The following is a 16,513-nucleotide window of genomic DNA, read 5'->3' as shown; positions in this document are numbered from 1 at the left end:
GTAAGGATGTCCATGTCCTACCACATACCTTTGGTGCCCAGCTCCAGCTCTTGACTCCAGCTTGCTGCTAATGTGCACCCTGAGAGGTAGCAGACTGATGATCACTCACATACCTGGGCTCCTACACCCACAAGGGAGACCTGTGGATCGAGTTCCTGGACTCAGCCCAGCCCAGTCCTGGCTGTAGCAGGCATTTGGAGAGTGAATCAACAGATTGGGTCTTGCTGTGTTTCTGACTTGCTTTCTTGATCTCTCGCCTTTTTCTCTCCCCCACCACTTTTCAAATAAAGGGGAGGGGCCTGGCGGCGTGGCCTAGTGGCTAAAGTCCTCGCCCTGAACGCACTGGGATCCCATATGGGCGCCGGTTCTAATCCCGGCAGCTCCACTTCCCATCCAGCTCCCTGCTTGTGGCTTGGGAGGACAGTCAAGGAAGGCCCAAAGCTTTGGGTCCCTGCACCCGCTTGGGAGACCTGGAAGAGGTTACTGGTTCCCGGCTTCGGATTGGCGCAGCACCGGCCGTTGCGGCTCACTTGGGGAGTGAATCATCGGATGGAAGATCTTCCTCTGTCTCTCCTCCTCTCTGTATATCTGACTTTGTAATAAATAAATAAAATCTTTAAAAAAAAAAAAAACAAAGGGGAGGGAGGGAGTAAAAACATAAATTGCTCAAGACTGGGCTCGATGGCTCAGTAGCCAAATCCTCACTCTGCAAATGCCAGGATCCCATATGGGCACTAATTCATGGCCCAACTGCTCCACTTCTTGTCCTGCTTGTGGCCTGGGAAAGCAGCAGAGGATGGCACAAGGCCTTGGGATCCTGCACCTTTGTGGGAAACCTAGAGGAGGCTCCTGGCTTTGGATCAGCTCAGCTTTACCCATTGTGGACACTTGGGGAATGAACCAGTGGACAGATTTTTCTCTGTGTCTCCTTCTGAGTGTGACTTTTCCATAAAAAATAAATGTTTTTAAAAAAATTTTTTTTGTTCAAACCAAATTTGAGAAGGAGAGATAGAACATCAACTAAAAGACTGCTGAGCATCAGGGAGAGCTGGGCAAAGAGCAACAGTAAGAGCTGTTCCACTTATAGCCACGCAGATGGAGACTACAATCACATGTTGAACCTGAAAATCGAACGATGAGTTAGCACCTGGGGGCTTAAAATGGATGTGGCAGGGCCCAACACAATAACTCAACAAGCTACTACTCCTCCCCCTCCAAGCGTCAGGATCCCACATATGGACAATGGTTCATGTCATGGCTCTTCCCACTACTCATCCAGCCACCTGCTTATGGCCTAGGAGAGCAATTGATAATGGCCCAAAGCCTTGCACCCATGTGGGACAACCCGAGAAGCTGATGGCTCCTGGCTTTGTATCAGTTTCAGCATTTGTGACCACTCAAGAAGTAAACTAGCAAACAGATCTCTCCTCTCTGTAAAGATGCCTTTCCAAAAAAAATAAATCTTGAAAACAAACAGGAATCATGGGCCGGTGCAGTGAGTGAGTTGGCTCATCCTCCTAAGTTGGCTCCGTGAGTACTTGCTACCCACTGTTGAGCCATTGTGGTTAGCCATCTCCACAGCTGTGCTAGAGCATCCAGGCATCACTGCACAGTCTGTTTCCAGAGATCAGTGTGGAGTTCCTTGCCTCCTCCAGGACTGGATAAACAAGCAGCAGCCCTTCTCTACTGGCCCTGTTCTAGCCGCAGGTTTCCACTTCATGATTCATGACATCAGCTCCATCATCTCACAAACACTGAGCTGAAGCAGATTTCCTTTTCATGTGGCTGCTTTGCTGTGCTACAGGAAGCACTTTGTAGCACGTGTGTGCGCCATGGACTACGGGCAGGACAGTTTCTTCTGAAGCCACTTTGGAGTCCTGTGAATGGGTGGAACTCCTCCAACTGTCCCTCAGTCCCTAGCTGTGGACTGGTTGTAACCTTGATAGAAGCTCAATCCTTCAGACTAGCCAGCAAAGTTGAATAGTTCTAGCTGACAGTCACTGAGCCCTGGAAAATGGCACCTGGCAATAGGAGCTGAACTTGCAAGCGTCAGTTTGAAACACAACCTTGCACTTAGTCCATGTGGCAACAGGTGAAGTAGCTGGCAAGAGTCAGCAGTCAACAATTATTTTAATCTGGGACACTCCTACCCCATCTCTTACCAGTACATGTTTAGATAGCAGCAGAAAGCAAATCCTGAGCCCTTTCCCAAGTGGAGTCCTTTAGGGACCTCAGAGGCTTCCTGCAAACATGGCAGGCATCACAAAAAGCAGGGAGGGGTCTTTCACAAACATCTGTCTGTCACCTGTTTGCCTCTGCTGTCTGCTTGTGGGGGCAGGCAGGCCCCCTCCCAATCATCACACGTCTAATCTAAGCTTCAGAACATGGTAGTTGAATAACATCCGGCAGGCTGTTCGACGTACGTGAGATCTGGGAGCTACTGTGTAGATCAAATGAAAAACAGCTTGGATGGACATTTGATCTTCTGCTTAAGGTAACCCTTGGGATGCCCCCATCCCACACCAGAGTGCCTAAGGTTCAAATCCTGACTGATGCAAGTTTCCTAATAATGCACAACCTAAAAGGCAAGAGATGACTGAAGTATTAAGGTCACTACCATCCATATGGGACACCATTTATTTTCCTTGCTGCTAGCTTTCACCAAATCCAACCCTGGCTATAGCAGGCATTTAGAAAGTAAACCAGCCCTCCTCCTTCCCCAAAAAAAGTTCTCAAAAAAATGGGAAGTAAAAAATAAATGGGGCAGGGCCCGGCAGCGTGGCCTAGCGGCTAAAGTCCTCACCTTGAACCTGCTGGGATCCCATATGGGTGCCGGTTCTAATCCCGGCGCTCCTCTTCCCATCCAACTCCCTGCTTGTGGCCTGGGAGGGCAGTTGAGGATGGCCCAGTGTTTTGGGTTCCTGCACCCGTGTGGGAGACCTGGAAGAGGTTTCTGGTTCCTGGCTTCGTATCCACACAGCACCAGCTGTTGCGCTCACTTGGGGAGTGAATCATCGGATGGAGGATCTTCCTCTGTCTCTCCTCTCTGTATATCTGACTTTATAATAAACTAAATAAATCTTCGTAAAAAAAAAAATGGGGCAGCACAGTGGCTGAACAGGCTAATCCTCACATTTGGCAGCATCCCATATGGGTGCTAGTTCCAGGCCCAACTACTAAATTTCCCATGTAGCTCCCTGCTTTTGGCCTGGGAAAGCAGCAGAAGATGGCTGCACCACACAGGAGACCCTGATAAAGTTCCAGGCTTGGGATCAGCTCAGCTGCAACTATTTGAATCCTCTGTAAATATGCCTATCCAATTAAAACACACACACAAAAACTTGAAAACATTTTAGTGAGTCTTTCCATGTTAGGATAAGAGCTTTAAATGAATGCCCTTCATCTAAGCTGCAATACTGAGCACATGGCTTTGGGCCTGTTACATTCCCAGGTTGGTGGTGGTATACATAAGACCTGATGGCTGCAACAGAGCTTAGTAGGTAGAGGCTGTTCCTCACCCTGCTTGAAGAGAAACACCTGAGGAGCTTTCCTATCTCCGAGGAATCAATCTCCCCTAAAGCCTTAGGGAATGAGAAGGCAAATTGGAGCAATGCCCTTCCTTCCCTCTCCCCTCTCCTGCAGGGAACCAAAGTGAGATGTAGGACTTCTGAGGGTGCTGGTTAGTTGATTTGCTAGGTTAAAACTTTTGGAACATATGGGGTCCAGGGCGTGGCCGGTGGCTGAAGTCCTCACCTTAAATACATCAGCATCCCATATGGGCACCAGTTCTATTCCCGGCACAGCTCCACTTCTGATCCAGCTCCCTGCTTGTGGACTGGGAAAGCAGTGGGGAACTGCCCAAAGCTTTGGGACCCTGCACCTGCGTAGGAGACTTGGAGGAATCTCCCGACTTTGGATCAGCACAGCACTGGCCATTGTGGTCACTTGGGTAGAGAATAGTCAGATGAAGATCTTCCTCTGTCTCTCCTCCAATCTGTAATCTCATTTTGTGATAAAAATGTCTTAAAACAGAAGAGTGAATTAGGTTTCTAAGTTACAGAAAAGGTTGGAATTGGTGGACAGGGTATTAAGAAGCGTTTCTATTTTAAAAAAAAGCCTTTCCTCACTCTGCAGGAAGCAGAATGGAGTTTTGGATCTGCAGGACCTATGAGATGCACTGCAGGGCAGCAGCTGGATGGGCCTGGTCACCTGTTTGGCTCCCCAGGCTCAAGCAGGAAACCTAGAGACCTGGGGTCTAGGCCAGGAAAGGTTTTGACAACCTGTGACATAAGGGGAGTACTAAGGTTTACTTAGCAAGTATCACACAGGAAAATATTGCACATCACTCCTTTATTACTCGGTTCTTGAAAAGATTTAGTACAGTTATGCTCAAAATGAATACTGGGCCCACGAGGCAGGGCCAAGCAGCTAGAAAACATGATTCAGAACCAGACAGCAAGACACACTTGGACACTGCCACAAACAAGGCAGGGAGGAATCCTAAGACACGCAGGAGGCACTCCTACCCCTCAGAGGCCAGGCTCATCCCATATTGATGCAAGGAATGGCTTGTTTTCTGGTGACCACATGGGGGACTATTTGAAACACCACTGGGAACCCCCAAGGGGCTTTTGTTTAGTACCAGGTTTATTTGTGTGCATATACACCCACTTTTTTATTGTTAAAAGTAAATGCATCACATTGTTTCTGGCTTGACCCCAACCTTCTGGAGCCAGCTCCTCTTAGGTCAGGGAGGAAGTGGTGGGGTTTGTTTTGTGATCACCAGGTGGGTTCCTTCACCTTCCACTGGAATGGTTAAAGCCCCCATGCTCCTGAGGTGAGGCAGCCACCTGCCTGTGGAAGGGCATGGGGCCAGCTCCTGGGAACACAGCAGCCCCTCCTGCTCTCCTCATTGGCCAGCCCTTAGCGTGGCTCCACCCTTTTCCTACTCCAACAGGCCCTTAGGAAGTAGTGCACTCACATAGGGGCCTTTAGATCTCTCAACTGCAGGGACAGGGGGCCCCTCCCTCTGCTTGCACAGGAGCCCCCATGGTTGCTGTCCTGACTAGATACTGTGAAGGGAGTGGTGCAGGAGACAGAATGACTAAGAGGAAAGCAGGGGCCACCAGTCCCCACCTGCAGCTACAACCTAAGGTGCCTACAGATGTGGTCAGTGTGACATGTGTAGGGGACGGGTGCAGAGGAATGGAAGGGGGCAGGCAGGCAGGGAGGTCCCAGGGAGAGTGGTCTGCCTGCTTGCCTTCACTTCTTGGCCTTGCCCTGGGCAGCCACAGCCTCCATAGCTTTACGCACGGTCTCTTCATCCCCCAGGAACTGCATGGGCTTGATGGGCTTCAGGTTCTTGTCCAGTTCATAGACAATGGGGATCCCGGTGGGCAGGTTCAGCTCCATGATAGCCTCTTCAGAGAGACCTGAAAACAACCCACAGCGATCAACCAGGGAAAAGTGCAAGTCCACATCCCCTCTGGGTTGCTTTTACCCCAAAGGTGACAAAAAACTTTGGTAGGAATTAGAACAATAATTCCTTATGGGCTTTGTGACGAATTCTAAGCTATATTAATAGATCCACCACTCAGGAAATGGTCCCCAATTCTTTTTTCTCAGCCACTAAACCAAGGGAAAGGGAATCTGTTCTGCCAGGGCTCCTTTGAATATTTATGTCATTTGCAAGCATACAGAATTATTCACTTAGAAATTAAATTAGCCTACTGCAGACTTGCTGAATTTTTTTGAATCCTATGTGTGGTTGCCTTGATAAAGCAAACTAAATGATGTCAAGGGCCTTACATAGCCACAAGGTGAAGGTTCCCCACTTCTACAACTTGGGAGAGAAAGTAACAGGCCACCAAGAAAGAACAAACTGGTGCTCAGGACAGATCCCCTACGAGAGAACGCTGGCACACAGCGGAGGCCTGTCCTCCATCCCAACATCCTGGGTAACTGACACACTGCCCAAACTGGGCACCCCAGGGCACTGAAGATACCTGTTAGTGTGGCCTCAGTCAAGAGGGAACTAAAAAGGCTCAGCTGCACCTTCAGTTGACAGTCCTCCTCTGGAGTGCAATGGGTATCTCAACTTTTATTCACCAGATGTAGAATCCCCTGGGGACAGGTACCCATTCCAGGTCAGTTCTGGAAGGTCCTGGAGCATCTCTAAGGCAAGGCTACCACTGCCTCCCAATCTGTCTGGGTCTTTCCGGAGCAGCCGTGTGGACATACCCTCCAAATGCTTGACAATGCCCCGAAGGCTGTTGCCGTGGGCTGCGATCAGAACCCGTTTGCCCTCCTTGATCTGGGGCACGATCTCTTCGTTCCAAAAGGGCAGGGCTCTGGCGATGGTGTCCTTCAGGCTCTCACAGGAAGGCAGCTGATCTTCAGTGAGGTCTGCATATCTGCGATCCTAAACCACAAAAAACAACCCAGGTTCACTAACCACTCTCAGGTGCTTCTGTTAAATGACTCACAATATATCAGTTCTGCACAGTTCTCAGCTCCCTTAGGATGGATGAAGGTCTGGAATGCAGCTGAAAACTAGAGAAAGCAGATCATTGTTATCCTGCCACCTCTTCCCGTTAAACACTAGAGGGAAAATTCACAATTCAAAATAAAAAAATGTAGAAAAGGGGGTAAAAAATGCAACAAGGGGCCCAGCGCGATAGCATGGTTAATGTCCTAACTTGAACGTGCTGGGATCCCATATGGGCACTGATTCTAATCCCAGCAGCTCCACTTCCCATCCAGCTCCCTGCTTGTGGCCTGGGAAAGCAGTCGAGGATGGCCCAAAGCCTTGGGACTCTGCACCTGTGTGGGAGACCTGGAGGAAGTTCCTGGCTTGGCTTTGGATCGGCACAGCACCGGCCGTTGCGCTCACTTGGGGAGTGAATCATCGGACGGAAGATCTTCCTCTGTCTCTCCTCCTCTCTGTACATCTGCTTTTCCAATAATAAAATAAGTTTAAAAAAAAAAAAAAAAGCAACAAGGTGCCTCCCAACTTACCTTAACTTGCATTTGGCTCAGGAAGGCTTCGGATATATTTTACAAAATATAATGATACTTCTGATCTAGCACCCCACACTCACATGGGAGACTTGGAAGAAGCTCCTGTGTCCTGGCTTCAGATCCGCCCAACTCCAGCCATTTGGGGAGTGAACCAACAGATGATCTGTTTTTCCCTCTCTGTAATTCTGCCTTTCAAGTAAGTAACCAAATCTTTTGAAAATAAGTATACATGGGGCAGGTGCGTGCAGTGGTTCATTCAACAAGTTAATCCTCCACCCTGTGGCACCAGTATCCCATATGGGCTCCACTTCAGACTCAGCTCTCCGATTATGCCCTAAAAATGCAACAAGGGATGAACCAAGTTTTTGGGATCCTGGCACCTAACTGGGAGACCTGGAAGAAGCTCCTGGCTTCAGATCAACTCAGCTCTGGCTGTTACAGCCATGTGGGAAGTAAGTCAGTGGATGGAAGAGCTTTCTGTAAATTTCCCTTTCAGAAGTTTGATGAAGAGGTCCAGAGGCTAGTGCCATGGCAAAGCTCCACAGTCCATACCTTGCTGATGTTGCTGTAGAAGGGGTGGTCAGGCTCCATGGGTGGTGGGGGGACATCATAGGAACGCCTCCAGATCTTAACCTGGGCCTCACCATGCTTGGCAGCAGTTTCTGCTTTGTTGAGGCCAGTCAGACCGCCATAGTGCCGCTCATTGAGGCGCCAAGTCCTCACAACGGGCAGCCACATCTGGTCAATGGCATCTAGCACGGTCCAGAGGGTCCGAATGGCTCTTTTCTGCACCGAGGTGAAGCAGATGTCAAATTCATAGCCAGCATCTGGAAATGAAAATCAGAAGTACAAAGGAATAAGCTCATCAGGTTTATTCTGTATGTGCTAGAATTTTCTTGCACATAGAGCTCCTATATAGGTAATCCAAATCAAAGCTATCTAGCCGGGTATTTTGTGCATTTTTTAAAAATATTTTTATTTATTCATCCCAGACTCCACAAGCAAGAGTCCTGGATGAAATTCCTGATTCCTGGCTTCAACCTGGACCAGTTCTGGCCATTGTATCCATTTTTGGAATGAACGGTGGAAGAGCTCTACATAACTCTTTCACATAAATAAATCTCTTAAGAAAAGATTACTTGTGTATCAATTCTTTTTTATAAAGAAGAGGAATGCTAAACATCTGGGATCCCTTTCTAAATCACAGTAGTTGACCTTACAGAGGCCACTATCAGGAATGAATCCTTAAAACCCAATTTACTAAATGTAGGAAAGGGATTAAATAAAGTCATTCTACAACCCAACATGTTTAAAAGATTCATGAAATATTAGTTGATTTGAATACTAAAGAAGAGGGAGACAGGGAAGAGAACTGCTCATCTAGCATTGACTTACTATCCAGATGGCTCCACAGCCAGGAAAGGCAGACAAAAGCCAGGAGCCTGAAACTACATCCAAACTCCCATGTCATTGCAGGAGCCCAGGCACGGGCCATCCTCTGCTGACTTCCCAGACACTTTAGCAGGGAGTTGGATCGTAAGTGGAGACAGGATGCAGAAGGCAGCTTTACACACTCTTGCACCCAGCATCTCTAGCCACTCCCATTTTCCACTCCTAGGCATCTTGATGTTGTATTTCAGCTAGCATCGACCCTCCTGATAGATACCTGCTAGGAAAAGTGGAATGTTCTATCAGGACACTATAGGAATGCAGATGATACCAGTTTGTTGCACAAAATGCTTTCCCTATGAAGGGTGAAATCCCATCACGAGCTGTTAAGGGGCCCTCTTTAGTCATAGCGCCAGCAAGCTTCATCCACTGAAGAATATAAACCCACTTGAGTGCTAGAGAAGCCCCCAGTAGGAAAAACACAATGCTGTGCCCTAATTCTTTTGTTTTTTTTTTTCTCAAAGATTTATTTATTTGTACTGGAAAGTTAGATTCTACAGAGGAGACAAAGATCTTCCATCTACTGGCTTAATCCCCCGATGGCCACATGGCCGGAATTGAGCAGATCCCAAGCCAAGAGCCAGGAAACTCATCCACGTCTCCCGTAGGTGCAGGTCCCAAGGAATTGGGCCATTCTCTACTGCTTTCCAGGCCACAAACAGGAAACTGGGTGGGAATCAGAGCAGCAAGACAAACTGGCACCCATTACAGGGTCTTGGTGCTTTCAAGGTGAGGATTTAGTTACTGAGCCATTGCACCGGGCCCAACCCAGTTCTTTTTAACTGTGAATTTCTCCTCCCAGGGTGGTGGTCACTGCAGACCACTAGCCCAGGATGGGCCAGTTTGTGCTGCACAAAGGCTGTAATGGAGAGATGACCCTTTTTCCTCTGGTAGTGAGCCAGAAGACTACCAGGCCCACTGCAAAATTCACCACAAGCGTCGCCAGACATTGCTTCATCTTGAGGTTAGCAACCGTAAAACAGTGTCCAGTGCTGAGAGCAAAGCCAGCACCAAGGGCACCATGCAGCAAGGGAGGATTCCCCCCTGGGGAATACCAGCCTCACCCACACAAGAGCTGGCTCATGCTGAGCCTATTCTTGGGGGCCTGGGCAGGTGGGCACCTTCCTAGCCAGGGGACAAGCAGTGGCTCCCAGCAAAAGGCTGAGTCACTGGGAGGGAAGAGAGTGCTCGCATGCTGAGGAGCCAGTCTGTTCTCTCTCCCCACAGTGAGGGTTCCCGCCTTCACATGGGACTGGTCCCGCGAGAACAGAGGTTTACTTGGGCACTCAACAGAGAACACTGAAGCACGGCAGGATAAAGGCTTCCTCCCTGATACAAAGGGACAGCCTGGAGGATGAACGTGTTGATGCCATCCTTACCCCAGCAGTAAGTCTCAGGAGGAAGGTGGTTATTCATCGCTGATGAACCTAATGCGTCTATTTTGGATCTTTTATATGTATCTATTCAAAGTCGTTATTGGGATTTTTCCCTGTCGTTCATTCTCTAACATGGTATGTGGTGTCTATAAAATTAGCGGATATTACACGAAAATCTTATTTTTAAAACGTAATGTTGGGACCAGCACAATGGTTCATATGGCTAATTCTCAGCCTGCAAGCACTAGAATCCCATTTGGGCAACAGATGGTGTTATGGCTGTTCCACTTCCCATACTCCCTGCTTGTGGCCTGGGAAAACAGTCAGTGATTGCCTTGGGACCCTACACCCGTGTGGGAGACTCCAAAGAAGCTCCTGGCTTCAAATCTTGGGGACTGACCAGCAGATAGAACATCTTTATCCTATCTCTGTAAATGCGCCTTTTCAATACAAAATGAATCTTTCTAAAAGATTGTAATGCCACCAATCTTTCTGCCTGTAAACCTGGAATGGAGCCTGTTACTTTTCCAGACTACAAGTTTAGCCACTTGATCGGTCTTGGGGAACAGAGGCCATGTGCCCTGTCCGCAGATGCTCACGTGAACACTTGAACAAAATGGCCTCCTTCCCTTCCTGGGGCCTCTTCTGGGGCAAGAGGTCCCAAGGCCTTTCCCCAGCACCCATTCCTCCCTCAGCAGGATCCCAGGCCTCATCGTCGCAAAATTCTGCTTGGAGCAAGCTGGCTGTATGGCAAAGGAAGAGCACTTGAGGCCACCCGAGGCTGCACAGCCTCCATCAGCCCCCATCAGCCCCCATGAGCTTCTGCTGGGCCCCGGCAGGAACAGAGTCCCAAGGGGTCTCTGAGTAGCTGGCAGCAGGCAGTGTTTCCACATTTGCATTCCAAACCCCAGAGGGCAGGGTCAGACCTGAGCAGGCCTTATCTCTCCTCCATGGCTACCTTTGCCCCGTCCGTGGCCAGCAGTCCACCAGCTCCTCACACCTACCTGTCCCTGCACCCAGAGCTGGGGCAGACACTGTACTAGGAGAAACGACCTTGGACACACCATCTTTCCCATCCTCACTTCAGCCAAGAGGGCAGAGAGGGAAGGAGGAGCAAATCTGTGTATTTGGTGGGGCTGTGGAAGGGATCCAGTCAAATCATTCATTCATTCTTTCAAAACAGTGGGTGCGCCTAGATGACTATTTGGCGGATGTGGATGATCAGGAAGACCCTACACAAGCACGTGGGTTTCTGGCAGTGTTGAGGCCTGCTAGACACCTCCAGCGCATGCCAGAACCCAGAATGTGGGTCTGCAGCCGCCTCGCAGGCTTGGCTAACACCCAGCTCCGGGGGCCCCAACCATGAGCTGGGAGAACCCTAAAATGGCCTTGCCGCCACCGGTGGCGCAATCCAGAGCACCGCAGCCCCTCCAGTTAGTAAACGCCGGAGCTAGTAGGAGAGGACTTAGCCAGACGACGTCGGGAGAACGCAAGGGGACGCGGTGGGATGACCTTGAGCCTGCAGACTCCGCATCCTATGCCTCTTTCCCCAGCTGCACGCGGAATTGCAAGAGCTACGCTGCTCCGGGGGTCGCCCCTTTCGACCCGGGCCTCGAGCAGCCGGCCGCCCCCAGCCCGGCAACCCCGTACCTCGCAGGGCCTGCCCGCCGCGCTTCGCCTCCTCGTGACCCGCGGGGCTCAGGTCGGCGTCATACCAGCCGCTGAAGCGGTTCTCCAGGTTCCAGGCGCTCTCGCCGTGCCGGATCAGGACCAACTTGTAGGCGGCCATGGCGGCGACTGGAAGAAGATGCAATGCAGACAGGGGTTCGCCGAGATTCCTAAGTAGTAGCCCGCCCCCCGGCCGCGCCTGCGCGATTCTACGTCGACGCCCGGCTCCCGCGCACTTTTCTGGTCTAAATCTTTCCACTCGCAGGTGACGCCCCTCCGCCCAGCCGCGGTGCGCATGCGCGCCACCCCTCCGCGGAGGCAGCCGTGGGGAGGGGGTGCTCGCGAGGCTGCCAGCGCGCATGCGTCCTGCGCTGCCGGCCCCGCGTCCTGCGCGGCAGTCACGGAGCGCACGTAAGCACGCGGCAAGGCGGGGGCCGCGAGCGGGGCGCGGCTCGGGGCGGCTCGGGGCGGCTGGTGCTGAGAAGTGACCGTCCGGGTCGTGGGGCTGCTGTCCGGCTCCCCGGGGCACTGGCGGGGCCACAGCTTGGGGCCCACTCTTGACACTTCCGTTATAGTTGCTTCGCTCTCCTGCTCAGCATGAAAACGGACCTAATTCTCCCTTTGCACCTTCTGTTTCCCAACTGTGGCAGGCAAGAGTGAAGAGAAAAAAACATCTACCGGGTAGTAGCATTCTTGGGAGCGTTTAGGAGACGGTAGTGGCTGCTGTTGCCGGCTGTATCAACGGGACATTCGTCTTTTTTACTCCTTTTTTATTTAGGAACCGACTCCGGCCCGGCCGGTCACCCACACCGCAGAGCCGTGTAATCCCAGTCTGTCCACCACCCCTCACACACCTCGGGTTACTGCTCCCTGGCTCCCACAATCACAGAGTGAACAGTAGGTCCCTCGGATATTCCAGGAAGGGGCTAATTGTATAGATATCTGTTAATCTGCACACGTTCTCCTGCCAAGCTGCGGTTCGGCTTCCGTCAGTCTAACTGTTGTAAGCAGCCGTAGAGGTGAGCCTGGCCATGAGCCGCAGTCAAGGACAGATTCAGTTCCTGACCTTCCCCACGGATGGAAAGCAGGTCCAACCTGTGTGTGAATGGCTGATCCTAGAGACCCTTTTAAGATTTACTGAGTTTGAAAGAGTTACGGAGAGGGAGAGTTTTCTTCCTCTGATGCACTCCCCCAGATTGCTCCAAGAGCCTGGACTAAGCCAGGCACTTTATGCGGGTCTCCCGTGCAAGTACAGGGGCCCAAGGACCTAGACCATTTTCTGTTGCTTTCCCAGGACATTTTCAGGGAGCTAGATCGGAAGTGGAGTAGCTGGGACGAGAACCAAAACCCCTACAGGCTGCTGAGGTTGGAAGCGATGGATTAACTTGCTGTGCCACAATGCTGGCCACCTGGAAAGGGCTTGATGAGCTCTGGTAGGGTCCCTGCTAGGTGCCAGGTGCCAGGCTATTGTGTGAGGAGTTGGATTGGATAGTAGGTAGGTAAGGCATTCTGGGTTCCCAAGTCAGCATTGTTTCTCAAATATAAAGGGGTATTTTCCCCACCATGTCTAGGATTCACCAGAGCACGTCTCTGCTGAGGCAAGTGCATATTTTAACATATCAGGAACACACTTCCCAAGAGACAGGGGGCGACATTAACATATCAATTCTACACCTGAAGCATCAGCCTGATTCTGTCTCCTGGCTAGAGACAGCTTTTTGGGCCTTTTGTCCCAGGGCCAGGTACCACGGAAACCACGAATTTTCTTTGTTTATGGAGAAACATCTTTGAGGTAAACCTTTAAAAGATGCTTTCCCCACCATTGATACTGGTCTGTTTTTTCCACTTTTCCTCTTTCCACTATGGCAGGGAACTAGGGTTTTTCTCTCTTGCTTTTCCTCCTGCCACTATGGCAAGGGGTAAAGGTCTTTTCTATCTCAGAGCCCCTTCCCATCACTAGGACGGGAGTCTCCTTTCTCAATTTTTCTAATAAATCTTGCTTTGAAACTAAACTGTGTCCACACGAAAATTCTTCTTTCCTGTGAGACAAGAATTGAGGTTGCTGCCCTACAACACTATGCTGATTGTGTTCTGCAAATGTTTGCTTTTGTCTTCATAGTGACTTAGTGAGAAGGAACATTACTTCCCCACATACAGGGAAAAAAGTGAGGTTGTTGGTCCCAGGCTCTGGGAGCCAGGGCCGCAGCCTAACCCAGCTGGCTCCCAATTTGTGCTGTTGTGCCGGATTTTGAAATCCCCAGAAAATCATCAAGTCTGAAGTCGGTGCTAAGGCATAAAGGTGGTTTATTCAGGTTAACCTAGGTCTCCCAGCCACTTCCCCCAGCCCAGCATGGCTCTGCTGGGGGAGGGGCAGCTGCAGCCAAGGCAGCAGGGAGAGCAAAAAGGAGAGTGCAAGCCAGAGCAAGAGAGAGTGAGAGCCCATGCCCCCCAGTTCTTATACATTTTAGGCTATTAATTATACCGTCATGATTTAACAGGCTGCTATTGGTGGATTTGAAGCAAGCAATTTTCAAAAAGTACAAATCGATGAGCTATAGGGCGGTGAATCTTATCTAACACCAGGGTCCTCCTTCCTGAGGAGTGATCTGCATACGTGACCTGCCAGGTGTCCTGCCGGGTGTCGTGTAGACTGTCGGGCCTGGAGTTCACACAGCCCCCAGCCAAGCCATTAAGGCAGAATCACAAAAAGCAGAAAACATCTAGGTTCTTCAGCTCCATTCCACAGATGAACAAACTGAGCTCCTAGAAATAAAGGGCATAAAGAACTAGCTAGGCAGTGGAGTTAAAAGCCAAACTCAAACCCAGCAAATACAGAGGGCTGCTTGGCACTCTAACCAGCGCACTTGGTGCCCTCATTGGCAAGTGCAAGACAGAACTGGGTCTAGACTCCTAAGCCCCCAGGCCATGTCCCCCAACGACTCCCCTAGGCCTGCCCTGCCTCGGAAGCCTTGCTCTCTTAGCACGTTCTCTGGACATTCCTGCTGCTTGGCTGCACTTATCTGAGGTACAGGCTTTCCCAGTCTTCCCTTGACCTCCAGCCTGGACTTGGGGTCCCTCTGCAGGGCCCTAATCTATACTCACTGTCTTGACTCCTACCATGTCCCTCTGTCCTCTACCTGCAGGACTTCTGCAGCCTCAGCTAACTGGAGGTCTGCGAAGAGAAGAAAGTGTGAGTAGGAAGCAGATGCCCTTGGAAACATAAAGGTCACTTGAATATGTTGCTGGTTAGCCTTCCTCATTCTCCCATCTGTAGCCTGGGACAGTGGCCAAAGCTGTACCCACTTGAAACACTGTTGCAAGAAATGGATGAGGTAATACACAGGAAGCAGGTAGCACTAACTAGTAACGCTGCACACACTGTTCACATATTAACACGAGATAGGACTGGAAGTGTGATCCGCAAGCAGGTGGACTCATGGTGCAGAGGATTCAGCCACCTATGTGATGCCAGCATCCCATGTGGGTGCTGGTTTGCATTCCTGGCTGTGCCGTTTCCAATCCAGCGCCCTACTAATATACCTGGAAAAGCAGCAGAAGATGAGCCAATTTCTTGGGCCTCAGCCACCCATGTAGGAGACTGGATTGGAGTTCCAGGCTCCTGATGAAGATTGGCTCAGCCCTGGTTGCTGTGGCCACTGCGGGAGGAGAGTAGTGAACCAGGGAATGAGAATGTAAGAACGATAAGTCTCTCTCTCTCTCTTGTCCTTGCTGACTGTAACATTGAATTTCAGAAATATAAAGCAAATCTTTAAAAGAAAAAAGTGATCTAGAAGGCAGAAAGAACCTAATGAGCGACACCAGTTCTGAGGTATGCATGGGCCTTTGTTGCTGATGAGCTCCAGGAACTGTATCTCACCAACAGGATGTTCAGCTTGGTTCATCCAAGTTTATAATGCATGCAGCCCATCTCGACTACAAACCCCTTGAAGCTGAGTACTGTGTTGGACTTTGCTATACACCCCCCAACACACATGCACTTAGCATGATGCTCGTGCCCTCAATGGACTCCCTGGGTAACCGCTGATGTCAGGGCAGAGAGAGACCTGGAGAATTATCCACGCAAGTCCCCACAACCAGCCACTCCTGTTTAAAGGTGACAGGAATGAGGCAAGCCATTCACAAGAACAGGGAGGTGAGAGACTAGCTTTAACAAGCAGTCAGAGGTGATCTAATGCTGGGGCTTGCTGTGTGGAAGGAGAAAGGCAGGGGCTGGCATCATGATACAGTGAGCAAAGCTGTTGCCTGTAGCCCCGGCATGCCATAGGAGCACCAGTTCAAGTCACAGCTGTTCATTCCAATCCAGCTCACTGCTAACATGCCTGGGAAAGCAGCAGAAGACAACCTAAGTGCTTTGGTCCCTGCACTCAAGTGGAAGACCTGGATGGAGTTCCAGGACCCTGGCTTCAGCCTGGCCCAGCCCTGGCCATTGCAGCTATTTGGGGAGTGAGTCAGTGGATGAAAGGTCTCCCTGTGTCTCTCCGAAACTAGACCTTTCAAATTAATAAAGATGTTTTTAAAAAGAAAAAGAAAAGAGAAAAGAAGAAATGTTCCCAGAGAGATCTGAGGCTGGGGATGCTGGTACTAAGCCTGCACACACCATAAGGACACTGAAGGGTTTGCTGACCAAAGCTAGAATTCCAGGACAGAAATGGGAACGCACTGGGTGTCTATCACAGCATCCCCAATCTGGGAAGAAGCCTTGAGGCTATCACAAATGAGGTCCCTTAAATGCCTGTGAAGGATGGCAGGTTCACCAGCCTCTATTTTTTTTTTTTTTTTTTTAATTAATCTTATCTCTGTGGAACACAAGACATAAAGACATTTGCCAAAGCTGACTCCTGGGCCATGGAGAGCCCTGGGCATGTAGAGCTGAACATCTAGTCCTAAAAACCAGAGGCAGGAGGGCTGTGACCCTCCTGTCACCCTTCCTGGCTCCTCCTTCCCATGAGCAGCGCGGGGACTAGCTGCACAGCCCCTGA

The 16,513-nt window shown here is 50.3% G+C and overlaps 1 protein-coding gene across 1 annotated transcript; it reads right to left on the bottom strand.

Moving 5' to 3' along the window:
* Positions 1-4,330: 4,330 nt before the first annotated feature.
* On the bottom strand, positions 4,331-11,806 carry LOC101519587 (phosphoglycerate mutase 1). Its single transcript, XM_004580004.3, has 4 exons — positions 11,496-11,806; positions 7,573-7,847; positions 6,241-6,421; positions 4,331-5,432 (listed from the first exon to the last, which is right to left on the bottom strand). Exons 1-4 carry the CDS (start codon positions 11,632-11,634, stop codon positions 5,263-5,265), a joined length of 765 nt encoding a protein of 254 aa, XP_004580061.1. The 5' UTR covers positions 11,635-11,806; the 3' UTR covers positions 4,331-5,262.
* Positions 11,807-16,513: the final 4,707 nt, after the last annotated feature.

This window comes from Ochotona princeps, chromosome 13 (assembly GCF_030435755.1).
Source record: "Ochotona princeps isolate mOchPri1 chromosome 13, mOchPri1.hap1, whole genome shotgun sequence".
Taxonomy (NCBI): domain Eukaryota; kingdom Metazoa; phylum Chordata; class Mammalia; order Lagomorpha; family Ochotonidae; genus Ochotona; species Ochotona princeps.
The sequence above is the reverse complement of the archived record's forward strand: the minus strand, read 5'-3'. Positions and strand labels throughout refer to the sequence as shown.